Source organism: Dermochelys coriacea, chromosome 1 (genome assembly GCF_009764565.3).
Source record: "Dermochelys coriacea isolate rDerCor1 chromosome 1, rDerCor1.pri.v4, whole genome shotgun sequence".
Taxonomy (NCBI): domain Eukaryota; kingdom Metazoa; phylum Chordata; order Testudines; family Dermochelyidae; genus Dermochelys; species Dermochelys coriacea.
In genome coordinates this window covers 165373808-165391993 of record NC_050068.2, presented here as the reverse complement: position 1 = coordinate 165391993, position 18186 = coordinate 165373808, and the positions used below count along the sequence as shown (strand labels likewise).

The following is an 18186-nucleotide window of genomic DNA, read 5'->3' as shown; positions in this document are numbered from 1 at the left end:
AATCTCACTGTGCATGTGAGTTTTAGAGCAATTTGAATTAAAGTCAGCTCCCTGTGGAAGGTTTTTTGAGAAACCTTTTGATTAAATAACTCCAGATTTACAGCAAGTACACCCCTGACTCTGCGGTGGCATACCAATAGACACATGGATTTTAAAACATTGAAAATTAAAAGATCATAATGTGGGGAACCATATATTGGGAACCCCTGGAGCAAATGACTCCAACTCCACCACTTATGCTACCCTTGATGTTAATAATTAAGGTTACACCAGGATTTCTATTTTAACAGCGGTGAAAAAGCTCTTAAAAAAATCTGTCTTTTGGGGTAAAGTATCACTTTTCACTTTTATTGTAGTTTGTGCACCTCTTGATTTTTTTTTATAGCAGTGTGGAAGAAAATGCTATTTGACATTTGCTTTGACTGTCTTAAAAAGAGCCTTATGACTGAAATTCTTTTAGTATCTCACATTTCCTTCACAGCCCTGTTTCCAAGGAACACCACCACTTTAATTATTACTGATGGAATGGTGAAATTTGTTGGGTTTATTTTTCACAATGAACAAATTACTGTTTTGATTAAGGACAGTATCCTGGTGCCTCAGTAGTCAATATCCACTGTCCACTAGTCCTTAAGAAGAGGGTTTTTGGGGTTTCTTTAAACTTGTTTAAGTTTGTTTCCTAACATTTTAAAAACATATTTTGCCTAGTGTGAAAATTACTCTCCCCATCTTTCTCTCTTCCAGTTACCAGACTGGCTGCACCCACAATTCCTTCCTTATACACTTGCCCCCAGCGTGAGTCTACTAGCATACCAGCAGTCCCAATGCTCTGGAAATAGCCTTGAGAGCACTAGTACCCTAGCACAGCAACAGCGGACACAGCCAAATTATGGAAGTGCCAGTCCCTAGTCTATAGTTAAGGCTGAGTTAAGTTTTCACTTAAAAGTGTAGACACTTGGTTATATATGAAGAATTCAGTATATCCTCTCCAAATTACAGCACTTACTCTTGAGTACTGAATGAATTTTCTGAGATTTAACAAGTAAATCTGTTAATTAGTTTGAGTGAAAATTTAAAAAAAAAAAAAAAAGTGTTCCTTTCAGAAATTCAGTACCCTATGTCAAAGGTGTTTTTTTTTTTTAAATTAATGGTCTTTTTTGCCATTTTTCTTCATTACTGAAAATTTCTTCAGTAAAGGATGCAGAATTTTGTTTTAAACAGAATTCCACAAAGAATTACCTATTTTCAAAATGATTGCCATATCCTAATGCATCCAGGCAACCTTAACTCTGCCCCATACACACACCAGAAGGGGAAAAAATTAAAAATGGAATGGGCCTTTGAAATCTGTTTAACCTAATCTGGGAGTACAAACATTATGCACTGATCTCAACTGTCTGGTTATTTCATGACATCATCAGAGGGTGGAGTAAAGGTTGTATGGGTATATAAAACTGTGCATCTCCATACCTTAATGTGTTTGTATTTCTTTTAAGATAAACCTTAAATCTGAATTTCCTGGTTTTGTAATATTTGTTTTTGGGATAATGGCAACGTCCCTGTAATGTATTCACTCTACATTACTGGTACATATCCTCAATCTTAACTCCATTTTAACAATAGTTTTTAAACTGACAAAGACAACTTTTAGCCCTTTATACAGTTAAACAGAAATATTCTCTGTACAGAACTTGCTATTGCTAAAGGAAAAAATATTATACAATGGTGACAAGTCACAATCATCAACTTTCTTCATATTCTGTAGAAATTACTTGATGTATTTCTAAATCATAAATATGTAAGGCACTACAAAATATGCTAACTGAACCCTGAACTCCAAAGATTTGAAAGCTAATTTTATTTATTAAATTATTATTATAAGGTACTCAGTGACAATCATAGCTTGAACCACCAGGCAAAAGTATTATTCATTTGCAAATATCTAAAAGCTGAAGACAAAAAAACCCCCTTGAGTTCTAGCCTACTCCTAATAAAGATGCAAGACATAATTACACTGTGGGAAAGCTTAGAGTCCCACTAGGAGTCTTCAAAGCATACAGGGGCACAAGGAGCAGTGCCACAGACACTGAAGAAGTAAAGTGCCTGAGATAAAAGGTTAAAAAACAACATTATTATGGGCAAAACTATCACATAAGGTGTCTATGTTTAAAATTATGTTAATGATTCAACTTACATGCATACCAGTACATCAATTTAGAATTAGAGAGGACATGAAAGCAATCCTTAACTCATGTCAGTGTATGTGTTGCATGTGTCTATGAATGATATTTATTGTATACCATGTGCTGCAACATTTTTTACAGTAGGTAATACCACCTACACCATGCATTATAAATATAGATCAGATCCAAACAGCTTACCATCTAAATAAGATGAAAGAAACAAGATAAGACACAGGACAACAGTTCAAGGAGTGGTGTCACAGGATTGGACAATGATGGAAGAAAGGAGGAATTGCTTAAAGAGAGGGATTTATGAAGGATTGGAAGGAATAGACATCCTCTGTATCTTCCTTCCATTCCTTCATAAATCCCTCTCTTCAAGCAAGGCAGAACGCATGAAGCTGTGCGTGGGAAGTAGAGAAGGGATGAGTAAGGTAGAAAGAATGGGATGAATGTACGGCCAGGATGAGAAATGAAAGACGGCATGACAATTTTATTTACTAGTTACATAAGAATAAAATAATAATTTGCAATGCTCATTGAGTGACACTAGTTTTTTCACGGTTTAGGCTGAAGCTAGGATAGACAGGATTCTGTCATTGTACAGAAAAATACTTGGCAATGACATATAATACAAGCTAATCATATAATAATATGCAAAAAGTGCAACATATATTAGCTGCTTTCTAAAATTGTAATTATTTTAAACTAAAACCAGAATGGTTCATCTTAAACTACAGATTACCAAATGAGAGCAAAACTGGATTTTGACAGCTTGATTGATGCACGATAAACACTCGTACACCTATCTAAACTTGAGAAATTGAGTGAAAGGATTTATGTTCTACAATGTACTACCTTAAAATATTCATTTAGAGATAAATGTGAATAACAGATCTGTAAACACACACACACAAAAGTTGTGTGTGCATATATAAATTATAGCCATGTGATGAATTGCACAGACAATGCAATTTTAATATGCCTTTAGCCACTTCCACCTGTTCAATAATCCATTCCCCCATTATTTATTCTAACATTGAAACTTTTTCTGGATTTGGAAACAGCTGCCATTTAAAAAAAAAAAAAAAAAAAATCAAAACTGCCACAGAAATGTTTCCTCATCCTTCCCCCTCAAATGTATTTAAGTGCTACGTACATCTATGGCTCAATACAATAAAAATATGAGTTGTTAACTTATGTACTGTGTACAACATTTATCCTGTTTTGTAAGACCCACCAAAAGTCTGTAGTTTTACTTTTCTGGAACATGTGCTTTCTTGCAAGCAGATACATGTTAACTTTAACTCTCACTCAAGAATCTCTTGTGGAAGTAACAGGGGAAATTTGAAAACGAGCGTGACACACAGTATGTTCATGCATATAGGAATATCCAGAATTATCTTCCAATTCAGCTATTTTATATCTGAAGTTCTGAAATCAAATTTATTTAGGAATAAATATGTATACATAGCCATCTTCATAAGAACATAAGAATAGTCATAATGTGTCAGACCAATAGTCCATCTAGCCCAGTATCCTGTCTTCCAACAGTGGCCAGTATCAGATGCTTCAGAGGGAATGAACAGAACAATTATCAGGTCCCTGTCGTCCAATCCCAACTTCTGGTAGTCAGAGGGTAGCGACACACAGAGCATGGGGTTGCATCCCTGACCATCCTGCCTATTAGCCCGGATGGATCTATCCCCCATGAACGTATCTAATTCTTTTCTGAAACCAGTTATATTTTTGGCCTTCCCAACATCCCCTGGCAATGAGTTCCACAGGGTTGAATGTGCCTTGTGTGAAGAAGTATTTTCTTTTGTTTGTTTTAAACCTGCTGCCAATTCATTTCATTGGGTGACCCCTGGTTCTTGCGTTATGTGAAGGGGTAAACACTTCCTTATTCACTTTCTCCACGCCATGATTTTATAGACCTCTTATCATATCCCCCCTTTGTCATCTTTTTTCTAAGTTGAACTATCCCAGTCTTTTTAATCTCTCCTCATATGGAAGCTCATATGGATGCGCTTCTCTGTACCTTTTCCAACTCTAATACATCTTTTTTTTTCAGGTAGGGTGACCAAAATTACATACAGTATTCAAGGTTGTGGGTGTACCATAGATTTATGTAGTGGCATTTTGATATTTGCAGCCTTATCTCTTTCCTAATGATTCCCAACATTCTGTTTGCTTTTTTGACTGCTGCTGCACATTGAGCATTATGTTTTCAGAGTACTATCCACAATGACTCCAAGATCTCTTTCTTTAGTGGTAACAGCTAATTTAGACCTCATCATTTTATATGTATCAGTTGGGATTATGTTTTTCAATGTGCATTACTTTGTATTTATCTATACTGAATTCCATCTACCATTTTGTTGGCCCAGTCACCCTGGTTATAGTGAGGTCCCTTTGTAATTTTTCACAGTCTGCTTTGGACTGAACTATCTTGAGTAATTTTGTATCATCTGGAAACTTTGCTACCTCACCGTTTACCTGTTTTTCAGGATCATTTATAAATATATTGAACAGCACTTATCCCAATACAGAGTCTTGGGGGACCCCACTATTTACCTCTCTGCACTGTGAAAGTTGACTATTTATTCCTACCCTTTGTTTCCTATCTTTTAACCAGTTACAGATCCATGAGAGGACCTTCCTTTTTATCCCAGGATTGCTTACAAGCCTTAGATGAGGGACTTTGTCAAAGGCTTTTGGAAAGTTCAAGTATACGAAATCCACTGGATCGTCCTTATCCACATGCTTTTTGACACCCTCAAAGAATTTTAATAGATTGGTGAGGCATGATTCCATTTACAAAAGCCATGTTGACTTTTCCCCAACATATCGTGTTCATTTAGGTGTCTGATATTTCTGTTCTTTACCACACTTTCCACCAGTTTACTTGGTACTGAAGTTAGGATTACTGGCATGTAACTGCCAGGATTACCTCTGGAGCCTTTTTTAAAAATTGGCATTACATAAGCTATCCTCCAGTCATCTGGTACAGGGGCTGATTTAAGCAATAGGTTACATACCACAGTTACTTGTTCTGCAATTTCATATTTTAGTTCCTTCAGAACTCTTGGGTGAATACCATCTGGTCCTGGTGACTTATTACTGTTTAATTTATCAATTTGTACCAAAACCTCCTCTATTGACACCTCAATCTGGGACAGTTCCCTTTTTGTTACCAAAAAAGAATGGCTCAGGTGTGGGAATTTCCCTCACATCCTCTGCAATGAAGACCAACGCAAAGAATTCATTTAGCTTCTTTGCAACAGCTTTGCTACCTTAAGTGCTCCTTTAGCACCTTGATCATCTAGTGGCCCCACCGATTGCTTGGCAGGCTTCCTGCATCTGATCTACTTAAAAATATTTTGCTGTTAGTTTGTGTGTCTTTTGCTAGTTGTTCTTCAAATTCTTTTTTGGCCTGCCTAATTATATTTTTACACTTGACTTGCAAGAGTTTATACTCCTTTCTATTTTCCTCAGTAAGATGTGACTTCCAATTTTTAAAAGATTTCTCTCTCTTTCTTTCTCTGCCTCTTTCAGTCAGTTATTTAGCCACGGTGCCTTTTTTTGGCCCTTGTACTCCCCCCACCCCCCTTTCTCATTTGGGGTATACATTTAGTTTGAACCTCTATAATTTTTTTTTAAAGTTTTCATGCAATTTGCATGCATTTCACTCTTGTGACTGTTTCTTTTAATTTCCATTTAACTTTGTTTTTTACAGTAAAATTTTTAAAATAATATAAATTTTCTCTATTGGTTTTTCTACCTTAAACCACAAAAAGAAGGTATTGTGGATGAACTAGTCTTAATCTGTGAAATGTTACTACCTACCTGCATGACTATCAGTTAACCACAATACTCCTTTTTACAATGCTCCTCATGGAAAAAAAAAAAAAAAAGCTAATCTGAAGTTAAGACAGCTTTTGTTTTTTTAAAAGCGTGTTGTGCATATTGACTAAGTTTAAATTATGAAGATCAGGACCAGTTTTAACTGACAGGACTACAGCATGTCAATAACTGTTGAAAAATATTGTCATGCTCCTTATTTACTCATCAAGTAGTAGTAGCTGCTGTCTAGAACTTACTGACCACTAAGATTAAACTGTAATTCTAGAGAGAGGATAGAGTTTAAGGGCTCTCAGAAAAAAAGATGTATTACTTTTTAAAGGAATTTTTTTTAAGTAACTGATTATATGCCACAACACATCATCAACTTCTGCCTTTGGGAAGCATCAGATTAAATATTCTCAGGATAAATATACTGTTATATTAATAGTCATAGAAGTTGTGCTGTTTATTAGTCATGTTTGAAAACCAAATTAAATTATTACCTCCAAATTCTTTTCTAGCAGGTGCAGGACTTCTACCCCCTTATAGTATATAAGAAATGTATGCAGCATTAAAGAAAAAGCATCAGTAGAAAAAAGGGGAGAAAAAAGAATGACAAAGTTACAAGCATCAAGAGTCACTTTGGTTAGCTGTTACATAGCTCATATATGGTCTCTCAATATCCAGTTTCTCTTAATGCTTTACTGCTTACACTTCCAATTTTCCAATTTATCTAAATATCCTTTTCCCTAAAGTGATTAGCTTTACTATATTAAACATACATATGCAATCTGTACTTACTCAAAAGTTAACAGGAATATCATTAACATTTGAATTAAATTAGTAAAATCAAAAGATTAAGAACTAGTTCTTAAGAAACATTAAAATGCCGTAGATAATGAAAATGCTAAATACAAACATCCATAGGAAGCCGATATTCCTAACTCAAAAAAATTAGCACAATTGTGTATTAAAAAGTAATCATAAAAAGTAGCTGTGATATGTAAAATCTAGTAAAAAAATTCCATTTTTTAAAATTAGTTAAATGGATCGAATACATTTTGTAAAGAAAAAGTCAGTAAGTCACCTAGTCAAAAAAAAAAAAAAAAAATCACACAGACTTAAATAAAACCGTACATCAAAAGATTGTCCATTGTATGGTATACATCACTGCATTACCTGATGGTGGGGGTGGTCTCTGTGGTGGAGCAGGCCGTGTAGGTGGAGCCACTGGGCGAGGCGGAGGAAGACGTTTAGGCTCTAAGCTCGGAGTAGACTCTTTCTGTTGTGTAATTGGTTGAAAATCAACTGGAGAACCTGATCAAGAAAATCAGCATATATTTAATGACCTTGTTAAAAAAAAAAAAAATCAAGTGAAGTGCTAAAGATTTTCTATTGAAAAGTTTTTTTGTAAAGGTTTCTGTCAATACCACCAACTGTGGATATATACACTGTGGTCGTGTTGCACTGAAGTTTTCGGGGAGCAAGAATAAGAGGAATGGACTTTGATGAGAGTGTGAATTAATTCACAGTTGATTAGGAATGATATCTGCCAAAAAGTTTGATCTTTAAGTATTTTCTGGGTACCTTAAGGATTCTTATAAACCACATTTCATCAAATACATTTCCATTCTATTTCAACCCAGGCTTTATTTATTTGCTTATTTCCTTTGAGAAAGGGAAATTTGGAGGGTGTTCTGTCAGATAAGCATGATCACTGTAAAACTACTTCCCATTACAGTGACACAAAAACAGTTTAAAAAACATTGTCACACCAATTCATTTTTAAAGTGCCAAAGTATCATTACAGTTCCCTATTCCCATTCTTATCACTAAGATAAAGCTGTTTAAACTGAAAATCATATACACAAAGCTCCTTCGCCTACCAGCTGAAGTTAGTCATGCAACAATCTTGCCTTATACTGGTATAAATCCACTTTTCACTAAATTGAGGTGTATCTAATCCAGGAGTTCTCAACATATTTTTTGGCGGCCTCAGAGTGCTGCCACCAACTCTTGCTGGTGGCTGCTCTGAGAATTTTTCCTAAAATAACTTAATTAACTTTAGGAAAAACAAATAAATATGCATATATACATGTCCAGATCATTGTAATTTATTTATGTAGGGTTTTTTTGCAGACTCAGTAATAAAAATAATGCACGGTTGTCTATTCTTTACTGGACCTAAACAGAATAGAAACAAAAATAAGGTGCTTTGCATGTTTTGATTATTATTATTATTTTAAGATTGCTAGTTAGTAAGTCTGCTGTGAAAAGTGATATTAACAAATATCACTTTTCACAGTAGCAGACTTACTCAGGTATGGTATGCTGGAGGACAAATTAAGTCTCGGATGATGAGGTGGGTAAGGAGGGAGGGGGGCCAGAGGAGACAGCGGGGGTCGAGGTGATGGTAGGGGGTGAGTCCAGGGATGGAGTCTAAAACCCTGTGGCTGGGGGACGGAGCCCACCGCCGCATGGCCAGAGCCTACAGCCCACCACCCCAGGGCAGATGCCTGAAGCCTGAGCCCCACTGCACTCGGGAAGGTGGGGAACTCACACTGGTTGCCTGCTCCTACAGTGTCTGTGGCTCTGGAAGAGGGTAGGGACCAACCCCAGCCCTGGGGAAGGAGCCACTGCTTTCCTGTCCCTCAATTACAGCCAGGAGGCTGTGGCTGCTTTTGACAAACACTTATCTAATCAGTGTGACTAAAATAAATGAGGAATATATTGATACACCATGTCACAAGGTTATTCACTGGAAGTATAAAACAGATTACTTCACTTATTCTAGTTACCTACAACTTGACCTTGAATAATATGTAACCCTGATAAAGTACCTATTAACTAGTTTAATATTTACTATATTCTTCAAGGTCAAATTGTAGGTAACTAGAATGAGATGTAGTTGTCTGACTTATGTAATATAATGCATACATTTTGAGGATATAGGTGGTCCAGGAGTTCTTGTAGGTGCTCGACTTGGTCTCACTGGAAGGGTGGGTAGTGGTCCATCTGACAACGTGGGTGATTGGCAGGGACTGGAACGAGGTGAAGAGCCTGGTGAGGTTCGAAGGCCAGAACTTGTACCTGGCTGTAGATGTTGAGGAAAAATTTCTTCCACTTCAGTACTATAGTCATCAATATCACCTAGAAAAACAGAAAAAAGTTTATAAAGTAAAGGGATCTACAAATGTTTGTCCCATCCACACTGACTCCAGGAATGGAAGTTATTTATTGTGATGTCTACTTTTCACAATGAAATCATAAAAATCCTACATTTCAAAGAATTAACTAACTACTGAAAGATCCTTTCTACATGATTCTTATAAGAAATAACTGTTCATATGAAGAATGTAGGCATATCTAGAGCAGCTGGAAATACTCAAACTCTGTGCATATTGAAAATGCCAAGTACAAAAGGAAAATCACAGTATCTAAAATCTTGATTTCATACAAAGCCTATCCTTTCAGATGGCCACCAGACAAGATCAGGTTCTGCTCATAAAATGCAAATAAAGATTTCTTCAATAGAAATTTTAATTAGGTATGTACTTAAAGGACACAGAAGCTAATTGTGAAACATCTATCTAACTGGGGAATAAGTAATTCTATAGCCCAAAGGTTACTAAAAATAGGAGCCCATGTCCCAAAACAAATGAATAATTCCCACTCAGAAAAATATATCAAATGAGCTGGGAAGGAGAAAAAACCGAGCTGGGATTGAGAAAAGTTTGCTGAATTCTGGGAAATATTTTCACCAGCTATATTAGTCATACGTCAAAGATAAGGGGAAAAAACTATTTAGCTATGTTTTTCTTTCTGAAGATATTGCTAGATAACATAGGTCCCTTCACTCCTTCCATCTTTTATAAGAGACTTTGGAGTGCCTTCATGTCCCTGTGGGATATTGCAACAGGTGTCTGAGGTCCTATCAAACTTTTTTTTTTTTTTTTTAAATGTATGAATCTTTTCAATAGTATGTTCTACATAGAACTTTACAGTAATTAGGACACTTAAATAGTGCAGAACACAACTGTCTACTTACACAAAAGTGCTTCATGCAGAGAATGCATACCAGTACTCAGAGATCTGCACTTGTTCTTCATTAATTTCAAGGTGGAATTTAAGATGGTATTTTTAATCTATAAATCTGTAAATAGTTTAGGCACAGTACCATGTGTGATACTACAGCAACTGCAATCTGCCAAGGTGCTTAAATCAACAGTTAACTAGTTTTAAACGAGGAAATACCAGACAGAGCATTCTCAGTTAGAAGTCCTTGACCCCGTTACCTTCTTGGTTTGTCAAGACCTGGATTTTTTTTTAATCTTTATATCTTGCTTTAAGGCTTATCTATCCTTTTAGATGTTTCACAGAAGGGTGAGTGAGGGATTCTGAGGTAGTTGTGGGGCATTATTATTTATGGTGTTTTTCCTGTTAAAGGGACCATGTGATGTTAAATGAAGCGTAATTTGGTACGACTTGGAAAGTAAAATCTTCTGTATTAGGATTGGTAAATCTTTTACCTGAGCATTTTCTTTCTGCTATCAGAATTGTGGGCGGTGCTGCTACAGACGGACTATTCCCCTCCTATTTCCAGAGGCAGTTCTAAGCGCAGCACAATCTGTGCTGCCACACACCTTTCCCCGTGAAGTCACCACAGATTTTGTGGAGTGTGCCTTGATTCCATCTGGAACAAGAGCACTGGATCCATCTGGCCAGGGATAGTTTGGATACTCTGAGTCCTTAGCACTTTGGATGAAAACAGATGAACAAGGAGCCCAATATTCTTGTCAATTCTGTGTACCTGAAAGACATCGTTAGTGCTCTTCAAACAGCCAAAGTGTGCCACAGATCTTCTGTGGGGATCTTTGGCTTTGGACGTAATGATGGGATGATGATCTCCCACGAGGCAGGTTGTATTCATGTAGATGGAATAAATGGACCCAAAGGAGTCAACGGTGTTTACATAACCTAATCACTGTACACCATTAAACAGTTTTAAACAAAATTCATCCTTTTAACATTTTATCAAAGCTATAGGAAAGGAGGAAAACCAGTTAAAGCATTTAACTGAATTGGACCCAGTATGTGATTTTGCATGTGTTCCAGTGAATGGCTGCACCTTTCAAAAGACATTTACATGCCAGATATGTTAAAGATTCATATGTCCCTTCATGCTTCAACCACCATTCGAGGACATGCATCCATGCTGACGACGGGTTCTGCTTGAGAACTATCCAAAGCAGAGCGGACCGATGCATGTTCATTTTCGTCATCCGAGTCAGATGCCACCAGCAGAAGGTTGTTTTTCTTGTTTGGTGGTTCGGGTTCTGTAGTTTCTTCATCTGAGTATTGCTCTTTCAAGACTTCTGAAAGCATGCTCCACACCTCATCCCTCTCAGATTTTGGACAGCACTTCAGATTCTTAAACCTTGGGTCAAGTGCTGTAGCTCTTAATTAACGCATTATTTTAAGCATCATCAGCATGGAAGATTGTCCTCTGGTACGGTGGCTGAAGCATGAAGGGATATATGAATGTTTAGCATATCTGGCACATAAATACCTTGCAACTTCAGATACAAAAGTGCCATTTGAATGCCTGTTCTCACTTTCAGGTTACAATGTAAATAAGCAGGCAGTAGTATCTCCCGTAAATGTAAACTAACTTGTTCGTCTTAGCAATTGGCTGAACAAGAAGTAGGACTGAGTGGCCTCGTAGGCCCTAAAGTTTTACATGGTTTTGTTTTTGAGTGCAGTTATGTAATCAAAAAAAAAAAATCTAGATTTCTAAGTTACACTTTCACGATAAAGAGATCGCACTACAGTACTTGTATGAGGTAAATTGGAAAATATATTTCTTTTATCATTTTTACAGTGCAAATATTTGTATTAAAATAATGTAAAGTGAGCACTGTACACTTTGTATTCTGTATTGTAATAGAAATTAATATATTTGAAAATGTAGAAAAACATCCATAAATAGTTAATAAATGTCAATTGGTATTCTATTGTTTAAGAATGCAATTAATAGGGATTAATTTTTAATTGCAATTAATTTGTGTTAATCGCATGAGTTAACTGTGATTAATTGACAGCCCTAATTAAAACCATTTGAAAACCTCAGCTTTTATTCCCAGTGCCTCCTATGCCTCTGAACGATACCCAGCAAATCTAGAAAAAAAAATGATGACAAATTTATCAAAGCCACCAGCACAGATACAGTGCAAACTGAAACCAAAACTAATGTTGCTCTGCAAGCTGTGCATATGTTGCTGGAGAGTCTCTGATTTTTAAATTTATCATCTTTGGATTGTTTGGCATAAAGTTAAAATAAATTGTTTAAGAGATATATAAATTTAATTAAGTAATATATCTAGGATGGAAAGAAGTTAATTTGATTCAACAGACCTTCCATATCATAGTCTGCAGAAACCTCAGCATCTTCACAAAGCAAAGTGGAGCTGGTTGATGAAGGCAATCCAACCATCTTCTCTAGATTCATCTCCTCTTCCAAACTTCTGATCCAGTCTGAGTTTTTCAAGTTTATGTTTATGATCCTTCCTAAAACCTGAATTTCCACATGATTAAAAAAAAAGACACATGCAAAGGACAAAAATTAAAAACTAAGCAATAAAAATCAGGGGTCTAAATAAAAAAAAACAAACACACAGAAAGTACAATCTGCTATACAGAATATTATGAACAAGATTCTATGTTTTTCAGGATTTCTGTGACAAAACAATGATTTTTGGGGGCTTTTTATGAAAAGGCATGATCTTTTTCATTCTAATCTTCCTTCTACACAGCAAGCGTGTTCCAAGAGTTTTGACCCATTTGTTTCTTTTTTGACATCTTCACTTCCTTTTTAACTATTAATAACTACATAATACTTTTCTAATGAAAAATAAATGTAAAACTATTGTGTTCATTTAAAAAAAATTAAAATATGACTTTTGCATTCTTTACTCTGACAAAAGCATTATTTTCCCTTTTTTTGTCATGACAGTCAGCCTTACTTATGAGCTAAGCAAATCATGATAATTCTGTAATATGTACTGATACAATGTTAGGATTCAATCCTGCAGTCTAACACATGAATTGAACTCCTACTCCCTGTGTGGAGACTCAGTGACTTCAAAGGTGTAAGAGTCTACCTGTGAAGATCACATTACAAGATCAAAGTCTTATTAGAGATCTAGCCAATCACAAACCTGAATAGAAGTTACTATGTACCACAAGTGAAATCCTCGTCCCAGTGAAATCAATGGCAAAACTCCCAACAACTTCAATAGGGTCAGGATTGCATCAAAGGAGCAGGGGTGCTGGAACAATTTGCATAGTGGGAGTGCTGAGAGCCAATGAACCAAACTGTAAACCCTGTATATAATGGAAACCACTTCAAGCCAAGGGGTACTGTAGCACTCCCCGAATGCCTAGTTCCAGCACCTACGCACAGGAGTGCTAAATTTTGGATTAATAATATACTCTACCATAAAAATGAGAACCTAGTCCACACTGTAGTCTCAGGACATTTGTTTGTTTTTAGGCAAATTATCACAAAGAAAAGTATCATAACCCAGTTAAAAAAAAGCTCATTCTTTTTTGCATTCTTATAACTATAAAAGAGTGAGCTCATTTGCAGAAAAAAAATAACAGAAGTGAAGATACCATAGATTTTAAGGCCAGAGGGATCTAAATGATCATCTAGTCTGACCTCCTCTGTCACAAGCCAAAGAACCTCATCCATCTGGCCTGGGATCTACTTAGATATAGGCGCTTTTACAACTGGTATAGCAGCTGAAAACCATATAGTACTTAAAGAATTACAATTTAAGCATACTACAGATAATTTCAGTAATTTGTATTTTACCTCAATACCATTCAGGTTCAGAGCACTCAAAGCAGAGTTTCCTTCCAAAAATGTTACCCACATTTTGTCTTCTACAAACCTTCAAAGTACATTGACAAATGTTGAAATGACAAAATATGATTGAACAACTTTGTTATCTATCATCTATTGACTATCTTATAAACCTTTCTAAATGAAGCAATAAAAAAAATCAAGGCAAAAATAAATTGAAATTTTTCATTTTAAAAATAAGCCTATTGATTTAGTTCATAGTTTCAATAGTCTGTCATTACTATAAACCGGAAGACAAAACACAGTAAAAATGAAAATCATACAGTACAATTATTATTTCCCTCTTAGGAAACACTATAGTGGCACATTATTAGATATCTGCCTAAAGTACTCAAAAGTTAAATCATATTGTGGCATATTTAAATCGTATTATCTGTCTGTATGAGTACAATATATTAAATACAATTTTCTTTGCTTTATTTTTATTTTATAGAGAGAGTTTGATTTTAATATCGACTCATCATCAAAGTCTTTTCCTTACATATGTCTTGGGCTTAATGGCATGTGAGAACAAATAAGAACCTATAAAAAAGGAGGGAGGGATTGAACTTGCAAGTTGTTGACTTCCCTCCACTCCTCCTACTGGATTAATGGAAGGGCTCTCAACACCTTGCAGGATCTGACTACAGCTCTGGTCCTACATGCTGCTTCCTGTGATTTCAATGGAGACTAGGGTGACCAGGTGTGCGGTTTTCAACTGGAACATCCAGTTGAAAAGGGATCCTGGCAGCTCCGGTCAGAAGTGCTAACCACGCCTCTGACTATCCAGTTGATGGCGCTGCACAGAGGGTGGCTCCCGGGAAGCAGCCGCCATGTCCCCCCTCTGGCAGCCGTTCACACACTGCCCCTGCCCCAAGCACTGCCCCCAGATCTCCCATTGGCCAATGGGAGCTGCAGGGGCGCACCTGTGGACAGGGCAGCGCCCAGAACCACCTGGCCATGCCTCTGCATAGGAGCCGGAGCGGGGACATGGTGGCTGGGACTTCCCAGGAACCATGCGGCGCAGAGGCTGCTTCTGGGAGCTGCTTGAGGTAAACACCGCCTGGAGCCTGCACCCCGACACCATCCTGGAGCCTGCACCGATTCCCCCGCCTGCCCTCTGAACCCCTCAATCCCAGCCCGGAGCACCCTCCTGTACCCCAACCCCCTCATTCCCAGTCTTATCCCAGAGCCCGCACCCCCCAGCTGGAACCCTCACCCCCTCCCAGCCCATATCCCCCTTCCACCCTCCAAACCCCTTGGTCCCAGCCCAGAGCATCCTCCTGCACCCCAAACCTCTCATCCCTGACCCCACCCCAGAACCCGCACCCCCTCTCGCATCCCAACCCACTGCCTCAGCCTGGAATCCCTCCCTCACTCTGAACTCCTCATTTCTGGCCCTACCCCAGAGCCTGCACCCCAGCCCCCTGAGCCAGCCCAGTGAAAATGGGTGAATGAGTGAATGAGGATGGGGAGAGTGAGCGACAGAGAGATGGAGTGAGTGGGGGGCAGGATGGGGCCTTGGAGAAGAGGCTGGGGAGGAGCAGGGTGAGGGTGTTCAGTTTTGTGCAAGTAGAAATTTGGCAAATCTAATGGGGACACCACCGTGGGCCTAGGACTCAGCTCAATCCTTTGAATCCTTTTAACATCCTTCTCCCCCCTCACCCTACAAGGGGGACAGAGGTGCCAAAAGGGGATGCTGGTATATAAAGGCCACAAGGTCTCCTTCTATCCCATGGGCACAAGGCCCATCAGCAAAATCCCAGAAGTAAAAAAAATGTTGGAATGATCCCTTTTAGCCTTTAATTACACTGGATCCAGCTGAAAGTTGTGACGAACTGAGATCCCTACCACATATTATTACTAAACCAACTTAACTGTGCTTCCATGATGCTGCGAGGAAGGTGAATAAACTCACAAGGCCTCTGCCGATTTGGCCCCAAGAGAAGAAAAAATTCCTTTCTGAACCCCAAAATGGGAAGACCCACAGCCCTTGCAGAACACAGTTCCAAAACTAGAGTTACGGGGAGTGGGGGTGGGGCTACTAAAACAGCAAGAAGAGGCCCCACATGGCCTAGGCTAGGGTTTAAATTAATGAAAGGGGAAAGAGGAGTCACCCCTGCATTTTCCTGCAACCCCCTCCCCACAACATATGTTCTCTTCTCTCTCTCGCCCCCTTCTATTGGGGCTTTCCCAATCACCACCACCCAATCCCGTCAAGTTTTCCCCCCTATTGAGGTGGGTAGGTGGTAGGTAGGTAGGGCTGCTGATTCTGATAAGATCAAGCTTGAAAAGAAGAAAAAAAAAAGTGTACCTCTGTCAACCTTGTATTTTTGGTAATGCATTAGGTTACTATTGGTCAACCCTGATAACTAAGCTAGAAAATGTGTGTAGGGCCTGGGGGGAGTACTATATTTAATATTAATTGGGGAATCTCCTCATCACATTTCAATAGACTTTCTTCAGTATTTCTTTGTACTATTATTGTACAAGTGAGATTTACCCCCACCCTTTCGTAAGAATTTAGCAGAAGAAACAATCATGGCCCCATTGAGGTCAAGGACAAAACTCCCACTGACTCACTGGGGCCAGGATTTCACCCCAGACTTTCACTATATAAAGCTCTGATCCAGATTCATCTGTGCAAGCAGAATCTTACACCTGGTTGCACAGTGGATTGATTTAAATCAAAGCAATTTAAATCGCCACTTTTAATCATGATTTCAATCAGCAAGCAGGAGACTGATTTAAATAATTGATTTTAATCATGCTTTGCATTGGTACTTTAAATCTTTCTTTTGGAATTAACTATTCTCATTGGTTGGCAATCATTAAAACAAGTTGTTTTGCACCTAAATATTGCCTTTACACTAAGTTTGGTATACATATATCAATTTAAGCAGTTGTATAGCTTAAGAATTTATTCATAGTCTTAATTTTTACTTTTTTATATTTTTAGAAAATGGTGAACGATGGATTTCTTTAACAGATTAATTTTTTGTACTTGATTTGTTATAAGCTGTTTGGATATAAATTAGAATTTTATTAAAAATTCATAAAAATGTCATTTTAAAACTGTTTTTTAACTAGTACAATAAAATTATCTTAAATGTCCTGGAAGAAAAAAGAAGTTTTGCATTTTTATATTTAAAACTTAACTAATTTATTAAATAAAGGAATCTGTAGGTAGTGAATTGAACAGATTGCTTTTAGTCACCTTCAAGATTTTAATACTAGTAGATCTCAATCTCTAGTAGATTGGAAAAATAAGAAAAAAAAAAAAAAGGTTACTTACCTTCTCGTAACTGTTGTTCTTCGAGATGTGTTGTTCACGTCCATTCCACATTAGGTGTGCGCGTGTCGTGTACATGAGCATCAGAAACTTTTTCCTTTAGCGGCTCCTGTCGGGGCCCCCTGAGTGGCACCACTGTGCCATGCATATATACCCCTGCCGCCCGACCCCCTCCAGTTCCTTCTTGCTGGAGACTCTGACAGAGGAGTAGGAGGGTGGGTGGTCGAATGGACATGAACAACACATCTCGAAGAACAACAGTTATGAGAAGGTAAGTAACCGTTTCTTCTTCAAGTGCTTGTTCATGTCCATTCCACATTAGGTGAATCACAAGCTTACCTCTGGAGGAGGGTACAAGTCATGGAACAACTGATTAGAGGACCGCTCTGCCAACTGCTTCCGTCCTCTCCGGCCTGCTGGTTGACCGCGTAGTGGGTCGTGAAGGTGTGCACCGAAGACCAGGTGGCTGATCTGCAGATCTCTTGGATCGGGACCTGTGACAGGAAAGCCGTGGAAGTCGCTTGCGCCCTGGTCGAGTGGGCCATAACTGCTGGGGCCGGAACACCTGCAAGCTCATAGCACACCTGGATGCAGCTTGTAATCCAAGACGAGATCTGCTGCGTTGACACCGGGAGGCCTTTCATCCTCTCGGCTACGGCCATGAACAGCTGTGTGGATTTACGAAAGGGCTTGGTGGGCTCCAAATCGACGCCAGCGCTCAATGGACATCCAGGGTGTGTAGGCTGTGGTGACTCGGGTCCGTATGGGATTTTGGAAAAAACACCAGCAGACAAATATCCTGGCCCAAACGGAATTGCAAGACCACCTTAGGAAGGAACTTGGGGTGCGGTCAGAGCTGCACCTTATCTTTGTGAAATACTGTCTATGGTGGCTCAGAGGTGAGAGCCCTCAGCTCAGACACCCTTCTGGCTGGTAATGGCCACCAGAAATGCCACCTT

General features: G+C 38.3%; 1 protein-coding gene across 22 annotated transcripts in view; it reads right to left on the bottom strand.

Moving 5' to 3' along the window:
* The window catches only part of SYNJ1 (synaptojanin 1), a 108526-nt gene that overhangs the window by 31098 nt on the left and 59242 nt on the right, over window positions 1-18186 (bottom strand). For 16 of the 22 annotated variants that reach the window (XM_038398956.2, XM_038398964.2, XM_043508644.1 and 13 more), the window contains 5 exons: window positions 13906-13984; window positions 12444-12603; window positions 8967-9179; window positions 7209-7346; window positions 6533-6571 (listed from right to left, as the gene is read on the bottom strand). In XM_038398956.2, the coding sequence (XP_038254884.1) occupies window positions 6533-6571; window positions 7209-7346; window positions 8967-9179; window positions 12444-12603; window positions 13906-13984 (629 nt within the window). The remainder of the gene's footprint in view (window positions 1-6532; window positions 6572-7208; window positions 7347-8966; window positions 9180-12443; window positions 12604-13905; window positions 13985-18186) is intronic. The other 6 variants (XM_038398917.2, XM_038398935.2, XM_043508618.1 and 3 more) reach the window with 1 other exon arrangement.